Source organism: Prunus dulcis, chromosome 3 (assembly GCF_902201215.1).
Source record: "Prunus dulcis chromosome 3, ALMONDv2, whole genome shotgun sequence".
Taxonomy (NCBI): domain Eukaryota; kingdom Viridiplantae; phylum Streptophyta; class Magnoliopsida; order Rosales; family Rosaceae; genus Prunus; species Prunus dulcis.
The window spans coordinates 16324138-16342831 of record NC_047652.1 but is presented as its reverse complement, the minus strand read 5'-3'; the positions used below and the strand labels follow the sequence as shown (position 1 = coordinate 16342831).

Genomic DNA, 18694 nt, shown 5'->3' with positions numbered 1-18694 from the left:
ATAACATTCCCATAAACCCTAGCAAAAAGCACTCTGAAATTGAATTATGAAACCAGAAACTACAATGCAGTTTCTGGTTCAAAATCTGCTACAAACAACCAGAAATCAAGAATCCAACGATTTTGAATGGTTAATCCCTATAAACGAAGCAAAACCTAAACGAAGAGTAGTTTTGAATCCAACGATTCATCCATTTTTTCAAAAACTGCATTGCATAAAGAACAACATGCAAAAATGTGTAATCCCTAAAATCGAAGACAAATCTGTGTTAGAGGGTCATTTTCTTACTGTTTTTTTCCCAAGAGAGTGAAAATCGCTTCGATCGTCGTCAGTGGTTGTCGTTGTTGGTGGTGGTCGTTGCTCGTCGTCGTTGATGCTCGTTGTTGGTGGTGGTCAGTGTGGAACTATCGGCTGAGTTGCTGTAGTTGAAGATGAAAGGTCGTCGTCAGTGGTTGTCGTTGTTGGTGGTGGTTGTTGCTCGTCGTCGTTGCTGCTCGTTGTTGGTGGTGGTCAGTGTGGAACTATCGGCTGAGTTGCTGTAGTTGAAGATGAAAGGTCGCGCTAAAGGGTTTTTGGAACTGATTCAATTTGAGTAGTGTCGTTTTTTGTTCTGTTTTGAGTCTTGTTATGTCGTTTTGACTGTAAGTTTTGAGTGGGTAAAAACTAAATATCTATATTTGACAATAAAGCACAATGGCACATGTAGTAATTTTAGTGCTCTTCAATGTTATTTTAGTAAAAGTAGGTTGTCTTTGGTCTTATATTAATTAAGTAAAATTATATATCTATCTTTCAAATTAGTAAAGTATTTTATGTGTGAAAACTAAAGCTCCCTAATTTTTATGGTCTTGTTCAGGTTGTGAAATTCTTGTTTCGTATAGCCACGTGCTAGAATTCCTCCACTCCGTACAGCGTTCAAAAAAAATATTATTCCACGTGTCACCCTCAGCTCACGGGAGCCCACCTTCTTTCTTCTTTGCTTGCGCTGTCACAGTTCGCGCCCTGTTGTTATGTTCCAGCAGGAAGCAAGCTCCCGCTGATTTTAAAAATAAAGAAGCCAAAAGGAAACGCACACAGAAAAAGCGCTTCTGCGCTGGTGATTGAGATTTGTTTATCAAAATTTATCAAATGGAAAAGCAAAAGCACTCAAAAAAGAGTCTGAAACCATACAAAACAAAACTCCATCACCAATTCCTTTCTTGCTTTGAGAGCAAACCCACTTTGCTTTGCCTTGCCCTTGCCCCACATCTCTCCCAAAGTATCTATACTCTCTCTTTCTATCTCTGTACAAATACCTAAAAAGATGATCTCTTTCATTTGCAAACAAGCTACATCGAAACCAGTGAGACCTGAAACTGAGAGGCTGAGTATTGGTGGTGCTTTTCGGAAATGGCGAGCTCCAGCGGGACGAAGAACAATCCGGACCCGCCGAGGTCGTTATCGAGGCGAATGACGAAAATGCCCACGAGGGTTTTGGACTTGCCGGCTGAGGACGAGGCGTTGGATGTGCCCTCGTGCCTTGCCTCAATTGCTCCCATTTTTCGTGTCGCCAATGAGATTGAGAAGGAAAACCCTAGGGTTGCCTACCTCTGTATGTGATTTTGTTGTATTATTTTGCAATTCATTATTATTAAAGCACATTGCTTGATGTTGTTAGAATGGTAATACATGGTGTTTGTGATTCTGATTATGTTGAATATAGGTGGTGGCCGGCTCAACTAAAATACTGTTTGGACCTAATTACAAAAAGATAGTTAAATTCTTTTGTATGAATTTTATAAGTTCAGTTTTTTATGCATAATGTCAAGTTGTAAAATTCAGCGTTCATTATTTTCAAATTAAAAGAATGGTAGTGATCCCAGCTTAGTTTCATATGTTTAATATAAAGGGGAAGGGGGTGGAAAATGCGGTTGATAAATGTTATACATAGAACAAATAAGACAGAAAATTTGACAGAATCGTAACAAGACTTTTATTTCTCATTAAGAAGATTTTCACCTAATCTCTATTTCCTATACGGATAGAATCTAACAGTTCTTTGCATCACGTGTTCCTGTTTAGTTCAGTAAATGTTATTGTCGCTTAGGTTGATATATTTTGTGCAATCAGGCCGCTTCCATGGATTTGAGAAGGCGCACACAATGGATCCAACATCAAGTGGACGTGGTGTTCGTCAGTTTAAGACACATCTTTTGCACAGACTTGAAAAGGTGGACTTTTAAATTATTTGTGCTTTCTTGTATTTTATTTTCTTTTTCCAGAAGAGTAGTCTGATTTTGGAACTTAATTTATATTTATTGTGCTGTGTGTATGATTAGTTCACTTGTGATTTTATCTGTAAATTATTTTATTTCTTCCCCTCATCTCCTTCTTTTATCCTTTTCCTTCCATGATAAGAAGTTTCGAACTCAATACCTCCTGCAATTACAGCTCTGATACCATTATAGACAACAATTGGACCCCAAGAATTTAAGTTGTTAGGAAATAAGCCAACAATGCTTATCAAGCTAACAATTTATACAATTAGTTTTTTTTTTTTTTTCAAATGGTAACATTTAACTTTAGAATGAAATGTGCAAATCAAGTCATAGACTGAATCGAAAGATAATCTCTAGACCTATAAATAATATTCTAGGGTAATACTAATTCAATATCATGACTGATTTATATTGTATTTAAGAGCTCCTGAAAGTGAACTGAAGTTTCTCTGTATCTCTTAAAATTCTTTTTGTTGCAGGAAGAAGAAGAGACAAGACATCAGCTTGCTAAATCTGATACAAAAGAAATCCTGTATTTTTACCACCAATTTTATCGGAACAATATCCTAGAAGGAGAATACACAAAAAAACCGTAAGTCTTGTTTTTGAATTGTTGGTATGCTACCTTTCTTTTACTATTGAATTACTCATTGTCTCTTATATATTGAAGGGAAGAGATGGCTAGGATTATTCAGATTGCAACTGTACTATATGACGTGCTCAAGACAGTGGTACCTCAACCTCAAATTGATCAACAGGTTTGATTTGTATGATTCCAGGATTGCTCAAGTTCTTAAGTGACAGATTGATAGAGAAGGCACTGAAAACATGGCTATTCTATTATTTTTTTCATTGCAGACACAGAAAATTGCTGAAGATGTCAAGAGGAAAAGGGAGCAGTATGTAAACTATAACATTCTTCCGTTATATACTGTTGGTGTTAAACCAGCAATTATGGAACTGCCTGAGGTTGTACATGCGTAGGATATGTGATTTTCATTTATCTCTGCTTTAGTTTTATAAAATCTTATTTTTCTCTCTTGCTCATTGCTTTACCCTTTTATTTTTTCTGGAAATATTTAGATCAAAGCAGCACTTCATGCTCTACAAAATGTGAATGGTCTTCCAATGCCAATAGTGCATTTAAAACCCATGAATCCTGATGACAAGTCAACAATGCCTACCGAGAGGATTAAACCTGTCAACGATATACTCGATTGGCTTTCCTCTATTTTTGGGTTTCAGGTAACTTGTGCCTAAATACCTTTCTCTTTCATTTTACCTTGGTTTTTATAAGTCGCATGTCTGAAACTTGTATTGGTGTGCTAACCCTAAACCTGTCCAACTGTATAGGCATGTTTAAGTTTCTAAAAGGATTTTTCTTGATTTGTGGATCTCAGCTAGTAAACTGGCTACTCTTACCACTGGCCCACAACTAGGGGTGGAGCTTAATTTGACTCGGATGTGGCAATTAATGTAGGTCAATAATTATGAATAATCTAATGCCATCAAATGAAAAGAATGGCAAGATAATTGAAAAAGACAATAATGGACATTGAAGAAAAAAAATAGCTAGCCCTTATTTCTTTATCCTTTTGCCATTTCCCTTGAGTTTTCTGTTGCCTTTCTACTTGGTCAAGATAGGAATGACTTGAATAGGCATGTTTCCATTTGAATCTAGAACTTATTGAATTTAAAAGACAATAATTGCAGCACAATAAATGTCAAGGTGCTACTTTTAAATGTTATGTGATGGATTTAATATTGGTGTTTTGTTTCATATGAAGACTCTTGTCCTATTCCTACCTCACTGCCTAATAAATGCGGGCATTAACTCCATGTGGTCTTGGCATCCCTGCCTCAAGTTGATCACAATAGTCTGCTATTTTACTTATATCCATTGGGAACCAAGACAAATTTTATAAGGGAGGATTTGGAGCAGTGGGAAATGTGCATTTTGGCTGTCCTCTCAATCTTCATTAAGTAGATATCATTCTTTGAAGTGATGCGAATCTTGTTCTTGCACCTCGCATGCTCAATGATTCTTTGATGCAATAGACTACTGCTAGATACACACACGCACACACACACACACACACACACATATATATATATATATATTGCAATAGACTACTGCTGCTAGATGCAATGATTCTTACTATGTTGTCTTATCTTTTCTGGGGTTTGAAGAAAGGAAATGTTGCAAATCAGAGGGAACACTTAATCTTGCTACTTGCCAACATGGATGTAAGACATAGAAATCTTGAAAATTACACACAGGTAAATCGATGTTCCTTTGAGGTGCTTTGTGTTTTCTCCTTTGCTTTGAATTTTGTTACTCTCAATTTTCAAGACTATATCTGATGTGATCATTAAAGATTAACAGAAAGCTTATTGCAGTTGAATAGTGGCACTGTACAGCATTTGATGGAGAAAATTTTTAAGAACTATCGTTCATGGTTTAACTATTTGCATTGCAAATCAAATCTCAAGTGAGTGATCTGGACAATATCAAAGTTATAACTTGATTCCTTAAAGTCGAATACATATAGACTTGTTACCATTTCAGCAATACAAATTTTGATTTGGTGTCTCTCCAACCTCCCAACCCCACAACTTTTCAGGTTTCCTCAAGGTTCTGACAGACAACAGTTGGAGCTTATTTACATTGGACTCTATCTTCTCATATGGGGTGAAGCTTCAAATATTCGATTCATGCCTGAATGCTTATGCTACATTTTCCATCAGGTCCGTATGCTTTTAAAAAAAAAAATAGTATTAGTCAAGCATTATGAATGGTCTAGAGAGTTTCATATCATAATGTTGTTCCTTTTCTGACTTACCATGGCCCATCTCAATGATAATCCTTCTGAGAATGGCCAAGTCTCTGAGTAGTTTCTATGATTTTCTTGGTTTCTTCTTATCATAGCTTTTTTTTTTAATGGGGTAAGCCTTCTGACAGGTAACCTGATTTTTAAATCAATTCCTAACCATCTATTAAAACATTAAATTTCTAGGAACTGGTACAGCAGTCACTAATTAAAAGTTGTTCTTCCATACAATTACTTGTCACGAGTCATGACAACATGAAAACTGCCAACTCAATGACCACATTGATTTATATTATCAGTAAGATTTCTATGTAACTTCATATCAATAAACTTGTAGCGTTTCTCTTAAAAAGAAGAATACTAGCTATATGCTTTTTGGTTCTTAGGTTTGATAGAATAACATTTTATTCTTAAAGAGAGGGAGTACAGAGGTGCATAGACAAGTCACCAAATTTATTCGGTTTGCATGACCATTATATAAATTACTAATTACTACAGCTCCTGCTGATCTAACAGAACAAAATCCTAACTGTCAGTGATGACTCTTCAAAATCGAAGCCCCACTAGATGAGGTTATACCAGAAAAGGAGCCCCAAATGAATTATTGTGAATATAATCCAAAGTTGTTTTTAGTCACTCGATTCCTCATTTCTGTCAATCTCATAAATTTTTCTTTGGAAGATCTATGTTACATGTTCTAATTTTCCCTTGTGTATTTACTTTTTCTTTTGTTCTGTTGTGAAAGAAATAGCTACTTGGTAACTAAAAATTGCATTATAAAAAACAATTGCATTAAAAATTAAAAATTCAATTAATTGTTTAGACTACTCTCCACTGTTGATTTTAATCCAACAATAAGTGACCAAGAAAGTCCCTGGTCCCATAGACCAGGAGAACGGGACTGTAATTCTACAGATTTCTTGTCTGCAACATAAATATTATATCATAAAATTGTTTATGAGTCATGCTTGTTCTTAATACACAACTTGTCTCAAGGACTTTTATATGTCCTGAAATTTTTAAGGTATGACAATAATTTTTCTTCACTAATTGTTAAGATGGCCAACGAGGTATATGGAATTTTATATAGCAATGTTCATCCGGTTAGTGGAGAAACATACCAAACAACAGCACGTGACGAAGAATCTTTTCTGAGGGATGTTGTAACTCCTATCTACCAGGTGTTGTACAAGGTAAAGATGGTCTTCTACTGCATGTATTATTGACACGAAGCATCTTTATTACTACTTTTTAATTCAAAATTTGAATCTTCCTTTTGTTGCAAAGGAAGCAAAGAGAAACAAAAATGGCAAGGCAAGTCATTCAAGATGGAGAAATTATGATGATCTAAATGAATATTTTTGGTTAGTATCTTTGATGGTAATTTTTGTTTTCGATCCATTCAGATATAAAATGGCTGAAAGGTCTGCTCGTTCTTTCTAGGTCTGACAAATGTTTTAGGCTAGGGTGGCCAATGGACCCTAAAGCAGATTTCTTTAGGCATTCAGATGGGATTCCACCAGCAAATGAGGTACTTATCTGTCTTGGTTTTATCTGTTTATTTATTTGGGTGGGAGAGGGTCAACTAAAAACTTGGACATATTGGGGAACAATTTTATTACATTTTTTTTCTGTTTTTTCTCAAGAAGAAACGGAAATTTTATTGCCAAACACAATTTACTAAAATATCATTCTTTTCTTATGAATTGGACATTTCTGCATTTGTATGTGTGCCCGCATGCATGTCCATAGTTTACATATAAACATAATTTGTTTTGTGCCTACATATGTATAGGTTTCTTTTAGATAAAGTTCTGTTAATCTGAATACATGTTTGACAGAGGACAAATCAAGCTGCTGGTGGGAGGAGGAAACCTAAAACAAACTTTGTGGAAGTCCGAACATTTTGGCACCTGTACCGAAGTTTTGATCGAATGTGGATATTCTTCATATTGGCTTTCCAGGTAGCCTTAAATGTTTGATAATGTGTTGGTAATTTGAGTAAATAACGCCAACCTCCCTTAGAGTTTTCAATTACACAATCATGAATTTACACTAAACTCCCATGCTAGAAGTTTCTGTCAACAATGGCAAGAATCAAATTTTTGGTTCGCTTTTAGAAATTTAATATGATCTTACAAGTAACTTTGTCTCTTGTTGGTTATGAAAAAACTATGGTCATCTTTACTGCTGAGGGTATTTATGGAATTTTCTTGAAATTTCTGTCTGCTTTTGTTGAGGAATTCTCTGTTATCATGAGACTTACCCTTTTGGGGAGCTCTTCCATATGCATAAAAATTGCAACTCCTGCACACAAGTGAGGTTGATATATTTCCCATAAAAAATGTGTATTTTAGACAAATTTTATGGGAGGTTGGAGAAATCCTTTCCTTTTAATTCTTTACAGTTCTCCTTAAGGAATGTGCCTCACTAGTTCTGATTTTTAGGCTATGGTTATTGTTGCATGGAGTTCTTCTGGATCTCTGACTGCTTTCTTTGATGCGGATGTCTTCAGAAGTGTTTTAAGCATCTTCATCACTTATGCTTTCCTCAATTTATTACAAGGTACTAGCGATATCTTTAATATTTCTGTTTGTTTCCATATTAGTTCATGGTGGGAATTCTCAGCAGTTGTTTCCATATAATGTATAACTATTGAGTGACTTTTTTTGTACTTCACTTTCTCATACGGTCTATTTATGTTCTTCAGCCACTCTGGATATTGTTCTTAGTTGGAATGCCTGGAAGAGCTTGAAGCTCACTCAAATACTACGATACCTCTTGAAATTTGCAGTAGCTGGTGTGTGGGCTGTGGTTCTGCCTGTTGGTTATTCTAGTTCTGTGCAGAATCCTACTGGACTTCTGAAATTCTTCAGCAGTTGGGCTAGGGATTGGCGGAATCAGACATTTTATAACTATGCTGTTGCAATCTATCTACTTCCTAATATATTGGCTGCTGTGCTATTTTTTCTTCCACCTTTACGGAGACACATAGAGCGATCAAACTGGCGCATTGTCACTCTTTTTATGTGGTGGGCTCAGGCAAGCATGTCTTGCTTTGGTTTTAACCAAAGTTCTTGTTGCCTTGTGATTGTAGTAAATATTTATTTTCACTTTATTCTCTGTTCTAGTTATGGTTAATTTGAATGATTTTTCTGTGGCTGTCCATACTACAGCCAAAACTGTATATAGGAAGAGGCCTGCATGAGGACGTCTTTTCACTGCTGAAGTAAGTAAAACGTGTCTCAATTTATTTATTATCTTTCTTCATCTTTTGAGAGTGGGGTGTTGAACGTGTGTGGGTTTAGCCATTTCGCTGCTTGTCTTTCTACTCATTGGTCATTCTATTTGATTTCTGGTGCTTTGCTTTGATTTTAATAAAATTATCTTTATATTCAGATATACTTTGTTTTGGATCATGCTGCTAATCAGCAAGCTATCGTTCAGCTATTTTGTGGAGGTGGTTTCTCTTCAATAATTTTTTTTATCTGATCTGAAAATCCCTATTTTATTTTCTGTTGCTTATTCATGTCACATACTTGCATAGTAAGACATTGGCATATGCATGTAGGTTCTTAACACACCCAAATGCAACCACCGAGCCCCGACACCCCCCCCCAAAACACACCAAACCCACACTAGTACAATCTGTGTTTTGTGTGCGTAAACTCAGTTTAGTTCATGAAATTGCAACTGAAGAATTAAGAATTTTAGGATGCATGCCAGCTTAAGTTACAACAAATAAGTTGCCAAGATCCACTCTGTAAATATTGGGTAACATGGACATGAAATCCTTGATCTGCAAACGAAGATTGTACAAAAAACACACACAGGATAATCCTTGAACCACAAATCACATCTGTAGCGTTATCATGAACAACATCACATTATTTTATTAATGTCTCTCCACATCAGTAGCTTATAAGTCATATTTGAAGATTACCACATATCTATAACCTCAGAAGTTATGAAAAAAAGAAGGAAAGTAATAGATTCATTGTGAGCGGTGAAATAATGAAATTTTGAATTACCTGACTTCGTTCTCATTGGGCAGTGGAAAAGATTATTGTGGAAAACCTTAAACAACATATGTAAAGAACATAACATGATTTCTACTCCTAGCCAGCAGAAGTCCTCAACTCCACTAGCCTGAACATTGTCTCCTAATGTTATTCTACCTAGAGCTGAGCAACAGTATTCTTTTTCCTAATTAGGAAACTTTACCCGGTAAAAAAATTTGATAATGGAACTAATGTTACTATAAAGCTAGGTCATTCATTGTAACTGAAAAGAAGTTAGGTTTTTCCTTTGAGGATCCATTGGATTTAGATAATTTTACTAAGCTTTATTTGTATACTCTGGTCATAGATACTGCCGCTTGTTGGACCAACAAAAGTGATAATGAAGATGCCTATTAGTAATTATCAATGGCATGAGTTCTTTCCAAATGGTAATATTTCAAACTTTGTTTTACTGTTTTCACTTAAATTTTTTGCAACTGTAGCCTGTGCTTACTACAAATTCACGTTTGGAACTGATGTAGTAACTCATAATATGGGCGTTGTTATTGCAATATGGGCTCCAATTGTCCTGGTAAGTGAACCGCTGAAGAATTCTATGATTGAAAACTGTCATAATTTGCAGTTCTTATACACTGTTATGTCAGTTACCACTTTTTAATGATTATTGGTACATAGGTTTATTTTATGGATGCACAAATATGGTATGCAATATTTTCTACTCTGTTTGGTGGGATTCATGGAGCCTTCAGCCATTTGGGTGAGGTCAGTGTCAAATCTGTTCACGCTTTTACATTTGTCTATTTTTCTTTTTGAATATTGTCTTTTATAAGTATTTCTGTCTCAGATGGGCTCTTGTTTCTTCCCAATGATCCCTTTATTTCATTTGTTGTCTCTCAGATACGGACCCTTGGGATGTTGCGGTCCAGATTTGAGTCTGTGCCTTCAGCTTTCAGTAATCGTCTTATGCCATCCCCAAATAAGGATGCCAAAAAGAAAAGACAATTGGAGGTACTAATTTTAATCTGTGTTTTCTTATTCCCTCTAGTACATGAATTTCAGTTGATTTTGCTCCACGTAATGTATTTTATACAAGATAAATGATTTGCATACCACATGCAGATGTGGGTAATTTGTTTTGCACTTGTCAATGAAACAATTATGACTTAGAGCCTTTCATCTTCTATGTGTTTTGCTAAAAGTAAACACTTTGATGTGGCAGGATGAGGCACTCGAACGAAAGAACATTGCCGATTTCTCTAATGTGTGGAATGAGTTCATAAATTCTATGCGATTGGAAGACCTGATCAGCAATAGGTTGACTACTTTGCTCTCTAATTTGCCTTTCAGTGCCATTTTTGTAAGTTTCTGATTATATCCTTTCAATTTAAACCATTCAGTGATAAAGATCTGCTGCTTGTTCCATCTTCTTCAAATGATGTGTCTGTTGTTCAGTGGCCTCCTTTCTTGCTTGCTAGTAAGGTACATTTTGCATGGCTTCATTTGTTAATTTTATGTTCAATACAAATCAAATATGTGACTCTTATACTTTGTTTTTACATGTGAAGATTCCTATAGCATTAGACATGGCAAAAGATTTTACGGGGAAGGCAGATGATGATTTATTTAGAAAGATTAAGAGTGATGATTATATGTACTCGGCAGTAATTGAATGCTATGAGACACTTAGGGATATTATATTTGGCCTTCTGGATGATGCAGCGGATAAGATGTAAGTCAGAAGCATACCAGGTTGAATGTCATAGATAGCCACAACCTGCTCGTACACATTTTTTTATTGAAAAAATTAACAATACCATTCGTTTATAAGAAGCATATGAAAGTTTGTTTCATCTTATATAACAGGATTGTAAAGCAGATATGTTACGAAGTAGACAGTAGTATACAGCAGGAAAAATTTTTGACCTATTTCCGGATGAGTGGGCTGCCATTTCTTAGCGAGAGGTTGGAGAAATTTCTAAAACTCTTGGTAACATACTTCCTTCGATGCCTTACTAATTTTTAATGCTGAGTTTTTCAGCAATGAACTGATAGACATTGTCTGCACATTCTACTAGTCCTGTCTGAGTATTTAAGTTGGTATGTAGCAGCTTGCCGAAGATGAGAATGTCGAGAATTCCATGCGTCAGATAATCAATGTCCTTCAAGATATCATGGAGATTATCACACAGGATGTAATGGTCAACGGCCATCAGTGAGTACTAAGAAATAAATACATGCTGGAGATGGAACAAAAACTGTCATATTTCACCAATGAATGAGCCTTTTTGTCACCTGTATGTTAATGTTCCTCTTCTCTTTGTAGAATACTGGAAGCAGCTCACTACATTGATGGTCAAAATGTCAAGAAGGAGCAAAGGTTTCAAAAGATTAACATATTCCTTACACAGAATGCAGCTTGGAGGGAGAAGGTAACTTTGGCAGGCATTCTTTTGGTAATGACATTAACTGAATATCTTAGATCTTTTAGTCTTACTATCTTCTACATTAACATAGGTCGTTAGACTTCGTTTGCTTTTGACCGTCAAGGAATCTGCCATCAATGTGCCTCAAAACTTGGAAGCTCGCAGGCGCATCACCTTCTTTGCAAACTCCTTATTCATGAACATGCCACGTGCTCCCAAAGTTCGTGACATGCTCTCATTTAGGTCAGTCACTATAAACACCAAATTTGTATTGGGAAAATTTGGGCTGTTAAATGAAATAGGGAATTAACCTCTTAAGAAAACTGACATGTTGCTGAGATTTGGTTAAAGGTGAAGGATCAATATGGTTTTTGTATTAACATGTTAAAATTTTATTGAAGATAATGTATCTCGTACCACTTTCAAGATTTGCTTATTTGCTTCAGGATCTGTATCATATGAGTGGATGCATTTTTTTTTTTTTTTTTAATAAACTATATATTTTGTGGTGGTCTTCTAATAGTTTCTACTATAAGATCAAATTTTCTTCCTGATTTTTGGTTCAGTGTTCTGACTCCTTATTACAAAGAAGATGTCCTCTATTCTGATGACGAACTTACGAAGGAAAATGAGGACGGAATCTCAATTTTGTTCTACCTGCAGAAAATATATCCTGGTGCGTTGGAGTCTCACTCTTGTATTATTCTTTTCATTGTTTGGAATTGACTTGAACTTACCCCTGCCAACTAACTATGACTGGCAAATAGATGAATGGACAAATTTCCAGGATCGCATAAAGGATCCTAAGAATGAGTTTTCTGATAAGGACAAGTCAGAGTTAATTCGCCAGTGGGTATCTTATAGGGGACAGACACTTTCTAGAACAGGTCTGGATAATGAGTAATTTGGTCTCTTGTACAAGTATCATTTAAAGCTTTGAACCTAAACTTTTTATCTATATTTTTCTGCTAGTGAGGGGGATGATGTACTATAGGAAGGCTCTAGACATTCAGTGTGTCCTGGAAACAGCAGGAGATAGTGGTTAGTAATTTCTGTGACAGATGCTGTTTTTGATCTCCAGATCAAAGTTCCTGATTTTGCTTCCAAAATTTTGTGAAAGCTGGTAAAGTGGCAAATGGTTATTTTGCAGCTATTTTGGGAGGCTACCACACCATGGAATTAAGCGAAAATGATGAGAAGGCTTTTGTTGATCGTGCACAAGCTCTGGCAGATTTGAAGTTTACTTATGTAGTTTCTTGTCAGATGTATGGTGCTCAGAAAAATTCTCCTGATACTCGAGACAAAAGTTGTTACACTAATATCCTGAAGCTGATGCTAACGTGAGTCAATATTACCATAGGATGAACAATCTGTAGTTTCATTTTTTATTTAAATTGTTTATGGCATCTTTAATTATGTATTCTTTTTTGTAGGTATCCATCTCTACGTGTTGCTTACATAGATACAAGGGAGGAGCATGTGAATGGAAAATCACAAAAAGCTCACTTTTCTGTTCTAGTCAAGGGTGGTGACAAATGGGATGAGGTATGGAAAAAAAATACAAATAGTTCAATAGACCGTGAACTGTGGATATCATGTGCCTTACACTATTACAAAGAAAAATAAAGCTATTGAAGAACTTGTTTGCATAAAATTGGAAGGAACAATCCTTCAAATTAATATTATTTCTCAAATTTAAATATTCAGGTTTTATTACAAAAGTGAATTGTTCTTTAAATCTTGGTGTAATTTTGCTGAATAATAAATTTCTGTTATTTCTACAATAGAAAATATTTATAAGTTTTTTCTTTTCTTTTTGTAACATATTCTGCCATGTGCATGAATACATCGGATTTTTTTAAGAAGCACTGAAAGTAATTGGTATTTTAAACTTATGGTTTTAATTTTGGAGATGAGGACAAGACCAAGAATAATAACACAAGAGAGATCGTGGGTATTTTTAATAAATAACATAGAAGTATGTATGTAGTGGAGGGCTAGAGTATGAAAAGAAAAAAGGAAAAGGAAGAAACTTATTCTTGTACAACATAGTTGTATTAAGTAATAGTACTTTTCTATGGTGAATGTTTTAACAAATCGCGGTTTTATCATTTTATGCATAGTATGAACATAGTTAATTCTTCTTCATGCCATTTGTTCAAGCTGAAACTACCGTTGCCCATTTTCCATTTAATTTCTGAATAATTTCAATTTTCTAATAGGAAAAAGATTTTCATTCTAAGATCTTGTTATGTGTTATGAAATATTCTATCACTAGAAACAAGCTAAGATCTTGTTCCCTAAATCTCACTTTGTTAGGCACTTGCCCATGATCTTACAAGTAGTTTGCTTATCTAAGAATGTGCTTTTCATTTCTTGACCATTGGTTGTTTAGCTTCATCGCTAATCTCTTTGATTAGATATGCACTTTGTTGTAGACAATTTTTACCTTTTTGTGGAATGTCTACCTATCACTTACTCTCTCATCTCATCTATAACCTTCTTAAATACCAAGTGCCAAGGCAACCAAACAAATAATGGAGTAATTAAGAGCTGCTCCTGCCTACCTGTATTGATATTAATGCTCTCGTATGAGCCGTATCAAATGTAGGTGATAGTTGATAACTAGTTTGTGGAATTTTCTTACATTGTAGGAAATATACCGCATCAAGCTTCCAGGTCCTCCAACAGTAATTGGTGAAGGAAAACCTGAAAATCAAAATCATGCCATTATCTTTACTCGTGGAGAAGCCCTGCAGACAATAGACATGAATCAGGTAGCTTTCCTTATGTCTTTATGTAAACTAGCTTTAGAAAGTTGCTCATTGTATCAAAAGAGAGGGGGAAAAGGTGTTATATTGTGCCTTATTCATCCTCTTTTCCAGGATAATTACTTTGAAGAAGCTTTCAAAATGAGAAATGTGTTGGAGGAATTCCTAAAGCCTCGTCTTGGGCAACGGAAACCCACAATATTGGGGCTACGGGAGCATATATTCACTGGAAGGTCAGCCTTTTAATATATCTCTTCACAATTTATTGGACCTTAATTGACTGCTGTGACAGGGATTCTTTGCAGATATGTTACTGATTAGTGGCAATTTTATTGTTATGTGCTTATTTTTGTTTTTCCTTCTTAATTTTCAGTGTTTCATCACTTGCTTGGTTTATGTCGAATCAAGAGACTAGTTTTGTAACTATTGGTCAAAGAATTTTGGCAAATCCGCTGAGGTAAGCCTTAAATTACATTTGACTGAGCCACATTTCAGTTTAAATTTGTACATTCTTTGTTAGGTTGCCTTTTCTTTTCTTAAATGGGTGGGGGACCTTAATAGAAGAGTCCTATTTACTTTATAATAGAATATTATGTACGTATCATATTTATAATTTTATTTCTACCGATAATGGGAATAATATCAGCACAGTACAATTCACAGACCGGACCAGTCAGCGTAAATTTTGCCATATCCTGAGTTCTTTTCTCAAAAAATTGTGGAGTATGCGTGGCTTCTAATATTTAAAGGTTTGGGAAGTGGACAGGGTGAATAAAAATTGAAGAGAATGGTAAAGATTATGTAAGATTGTTAAAAGTGTCTTATTTAATTTGTTTTTCTATTTTAGAGAATGATTAACAGTCTTAGTCCAAAGTTATGCCTGATGACATATATGGAAGTACAATCCACTGTTAAAATGTGAACTTAGAATTTTCTGAAGTATATACTTAAGGGAGAAGCCTAGTTTAAATTGGTTTCATGTCACTGGCTAATGATGCCTTAATCACCTTTTGCAAGTTAAAAAGAAGAAATTCAGCACATCGTAGGCCGTTGCTATTGGTATGGATAGTTTGTTCAATCTCAGGTTGGGCTTGGGTTTCCATTTAACTCTAGCCGCCAGAATTGTAATCCAATCCTCAATTGCCTTTCTTTTTTCACAATCCAATCGTTTCTTCTTCTTTTCTTTTTTTTTTTTTTTTTTTTTTTTTTTTTTTTTTTTTTTTTGTTTTTTTGTTTTTAAGAAAAGGAAAAGTTCTGATGTATTTATGTACTATTACCATTCTAGTATCTCTCTAATGCCAATCTCACTTGACAGGGTACGGTTCCATTATGGTCATCCTGATATATTTGACAGAATCTTCCACATAACAAGGGGTGGCATAAGCAAAGCTTCAAAAGTAATTAACTTAAGCGAGGATATATTTGCAGGTAATTTTGCCATTCATCAGAAGATCCCTGACTAGTAAGTATTATCTGTTGACTAATTGTAATTTTGTTGGATGTCTACAGGGTACAATTCAACTATGCGTGGGGGATTTATAACACATCACGAGTATATCCAAGTAGGCAAGGGGCGTGATGTGGGAATGAATCAAATATCGCTTTTTGAGGCTAAGGTTGCAAATGGAAATGGAGAACAGACACTTAGCCGCGATGTTTACCGGCTTGGGCGTCGGTTTGATTTCTATAGAATGCTGTCTTTTTACTTCACAACCGTTGGATTCTATTTTAGTAGTATGGTATGTTAGCTAAAACCAATCTCCTTTGTTTATTGATTTACTTAGTATCTCTAGTAGGTTATAGCAGATAGGCTTGGACGGCAGTCTTTGCACTTGATTAAAGAATCTTTTCTCTAAAGGACTAGGTTGGCTGTGTTTGATTCATGTTAAGTGATCCGATTCTTCAAATTGTACAATAGTTGTAGATGTTACCAATACAATGTTCATGACAGCTAAATTGATTGAATCTAAGAATTGCATCAATAGGAAGAGTACGCCTAAAGTTTTGAGGATTTGTTTTGGCTGGTTTTGGCTTTATGTGTAGATGTTGCTTGGAAAGATATAATCTTCTACAATTTGAAGTATGTATTGCATCTTGATATGGGCATTATATTGTTTCAGGTAACTGTGCTGACTGTATATGTGTTTTTATATGGACGTGTCTACTTGGTCATGAGTGGATTGGAGAGCGAGATCCTGGATAACCCAGCCATACATGAAAACAAGGCCTTCGAAGAGTCTTTGGCTACCCAGTCTGTCTTTCAACTGGGCTTGTTGCTTGTGCTTCCCATGGTAATGGAAATTGGCCTGGAGAAAGGGTTCCGCACTGCGTTGGGTGATTTTATCATCATGCAGCTGCAGCTGGCCTCTGTTTTCTTCACATTCCAACTAGGAACAAAAGTACATTACTATGGAAGGACAATCTTACATGGAGGATCTAAATACCGAGCAACTGGCCGTGGTTTTGTTGTTTTCCATGCCAAGTTTTCCGAGAACTACAGGCTATACTCACGCAGTCACTTTGTGAAAGGGTTGGAGCTGCTTATTCTGCTGATTGTGTATGGAGTCTACGGGAAAGCTTATAAGAGCTCAAATCTTTATTTTTTCATCACTTTCTCCATGTGGTTTCTGGTTGCTTCCTGGTTGTTTGCTCCTTTTGTATTCAATCCATCCAGCTTTGACTGGCAGAAAACTGTAGATGATTGGACAGATTGGAAGAGGTGGATGGGAAATCGTGGTGGTATTGGGATCTCACCTGACAAAAGTTGGGAATCATGGTGGGATGAAGAACAGGAACACCTCAAACACACAGTTATCCGGGGAAGAGTTATTGAGATAATACTTGCATGTCGCTTCTTTGTTTACCAATATGGAATTGTTTACCACCTTGATATAGCTCATCACATCAAGAGTCTGCTGGTATTATTTATGTCCCATTATATTTGACTATTTGTTCTCTTGGTTGCCTATAAAGAGTTGTTTAGGTTTACGGCCTAAGTTTTCCAACTTTTTCAATTTCTTTGCAGGTTTATGGACTTTCTTGGGTAGTTATGCTAACCGTTCTTCTCGTCTTAAAGGTAGAAATCACAAATAACTTATGCAATTATGCCTTCAGAGATTAGTGATGAAAACATAAGCATCCTTCTTACTTTTTCCTTCTCCTTTTTTTCTTTTCTGGGATCACTATTTCTATATCTCTTTATTTGGTCTGATGTTTATTTTGGTGCCTCTCTCTCTCTCTCTCTCTCTCTCTCTCTCTCTCTCTCTCTCTCAGATGGTTTCTATGGGTAGACGAAGATTTGGCACAGACTTCCAGCTCATGTTCAGGATTCTGAAAGCACTTCTTTTTCTTGGTTTCATGTCAGTCATGACTGTCCTATTTGTTGTTTGTGGCCTTACTATCTCAGATCTATTTGCTGCTATCCTTGCCTTCTTGCCCACAGGATGGGCCCTTCTTCTGGTAAGTGAAATGTCTTCTGTAGTTTATGCAATAGCGCGTTGAGAGTTTTCTTTTCAAAATACCTTTCTCAAAATTATGCTCAGAAAAAAAGATGTCCTAAACTCTTAACAACATTAACATTCATTTAAAGTGTGAATTTACTAAACCAATTGTTAATTTTGTGCTTTCAAGATTGGGCAAGCATGCAGGAGGATGGTTAAGGGTCTAGGATTCTGGGAGTCAATAAAGGAGCTGGGGAGAGCATACGATTATATAATGGGACTTATAATCTTCATGCCCATAGCCATTTTGTCATGGTTCCCATTCGTATCGGAGTTCCAAACACGTTTGCTCTTCAACCAAGCATTCAGTAGAGGCCTACAAATTTCAATGATTCTTGCAGGGAGGAAAGACAAGACGACGTCACGGGAACAGACTTGAAATGGCATCTGATCTGCTTCCAAGTTTTTAGCATATCTCAGGTTCATATCCACATTAGAATATAATTTATTATGTGAAAAATTCCACAGAACCACAGATACTAATTTTATGGGGGAGGAGATCAAGTAGAGTGACTTGTATTTCTTTTTATTTGCCTCTCACTGCCTATTTAATTTTCGTACTTTCATGTATATTATTAGAATAGAAACCTACTGGATTGCTGCTGCTACCTTGTTTCCGCTTGTGATGTTTAATTCAAAATTTTGAATCTTCATTGGATTTGTAAGATATCTCTAACTTTCTGAGGATGTTTGGGTTTGATTTCCTTTTGCCTTTGGCTTAGGCAGAGAATCAGATTTTCTAACAGCAGATTAAAACATCCACCATTTTCAGCAAGTTTTTATCAATAATAGTCCAAATTTAACCTTCAAAATCATAAATGTCAGTTTTTATAAAAACTTTCAAATATAGCTAAAAACGCACTTAAATAAACCAGACGCTAACGAGTGT

At 35.7% G+C, this 18694-nt stretch overlaps 2 protein-coding genes across 3 annotated transcripts in view; both read left to right on the top strand.

Moving 5' to 3' along the window:
* Nucleotides 1-1104, top strand: part of LOC117621863 — a 2361-nt gene extending 1257 nt beyond the window's left edge. Inside the window, exon 2 of the mRNA XM_034352402.1 lies at nucleotides 857-1104. Within this exon, the coding sequence (XP_034208293.1) occupies nucleotides 857-1104 (248 nt within the window). The remainder of the gene's footprint in view (nucleotides 1-856) is intronic.
* Nucleotides 1105-1138: 34 nt separating this feature from the next.
* On the top strand, nucleotides 1139-18474 carry LOC117620681 (callose synthase 7). 2 transcript variants are annotated; one of them, XM_034350827.1, is made up of 42 exons: nucleotides 1139-1591; nucleotides 2110-2210; nucleotides 2738-2850; nucleotides 2929-3016; nucleotides 3117-3227; nucleotides 3342-3503; nucleotides 4449-4538; nucleotides 4659-4750; nucleotides 4883-5006; nucleotides 6148-6282; nucleotides 6377-6453; nucleotides 6533-6620; nucleotides 6931-7053; nucleotides 7537-7654; nucleotides 7800-8131; nucleotides 8266-8318; nucleotides 8489-8549; nucleotides 9458-9539; nucleotides 9633-9682; nucleotides 9787-9873; nucleotides 10009-10119; nucleotides 10331-10425; nucleotides 10509-10590; nucleotides 10677-10840; nucleotides 10975-11098; nucleotides 11217-11323; nucleotides 11435-11540; nucleotides 11626-11777; nucleotides 12101-12210; nucleotides 12302-12421; nucleotides 12507-12575; nucleotides 12685-12874; nucleotides 12968-13079; nucleotides 14189-14311; nucleotides 14420-14538; nucleotides 14679-14762; nucleotides 15621-15733; nucleotides 15815-16044; nucleotides 16426-17223; nucleotides 17331-17381; nucleotides 17579-17764; nucleotides 17936-18474. In XM_034350827.1, exons 1-42 carry the CDS (start codon nucleotides 1390-1392, stop codon nucleotides 18182-18184), a joined length of 5784 nt encoding a protein of 1927 aa, XP_034206718.1. In that variant the 5' UTR covers nucleotides 1139-1389; the 3' UTR covers nucleotides 18185-18474. The 2 variants fall into 2 exon arrangements, with proteins under 2 accessions (XP_034206718.1, XP_034206719.1); XM_034350828.1 differs by having other exon boundaries at nucleotides 1140-1591; nucleotides 11220-11323.
* The last annotated feature ends 220 nt before the right edge of the window (nucleotides 18475-18694 follow it).

Coding starts and splice junctions, on each gene's coding strand:
- LOC117620681 (XM_034350827.1), top strand. CDS start 1,390: ATGGCGAGCTCCAGCGGGACGAAGAACAATCCGGACCCGCCGAGGTCG. Junction 8,319..8,488: donor GACGTCTTTTCACTGCTGAA/GTAAGTAAAACG, acceptor CTTTATATTCAG/ATATACTTTGTTTTGGATCA. Junction 9,683..9,786: donor TATGGGCTCCAATTGTCCTG/GTAAGTGAACCG, acceptor ATTGGTACATAG/GTTTATTTTATGGATGCACA.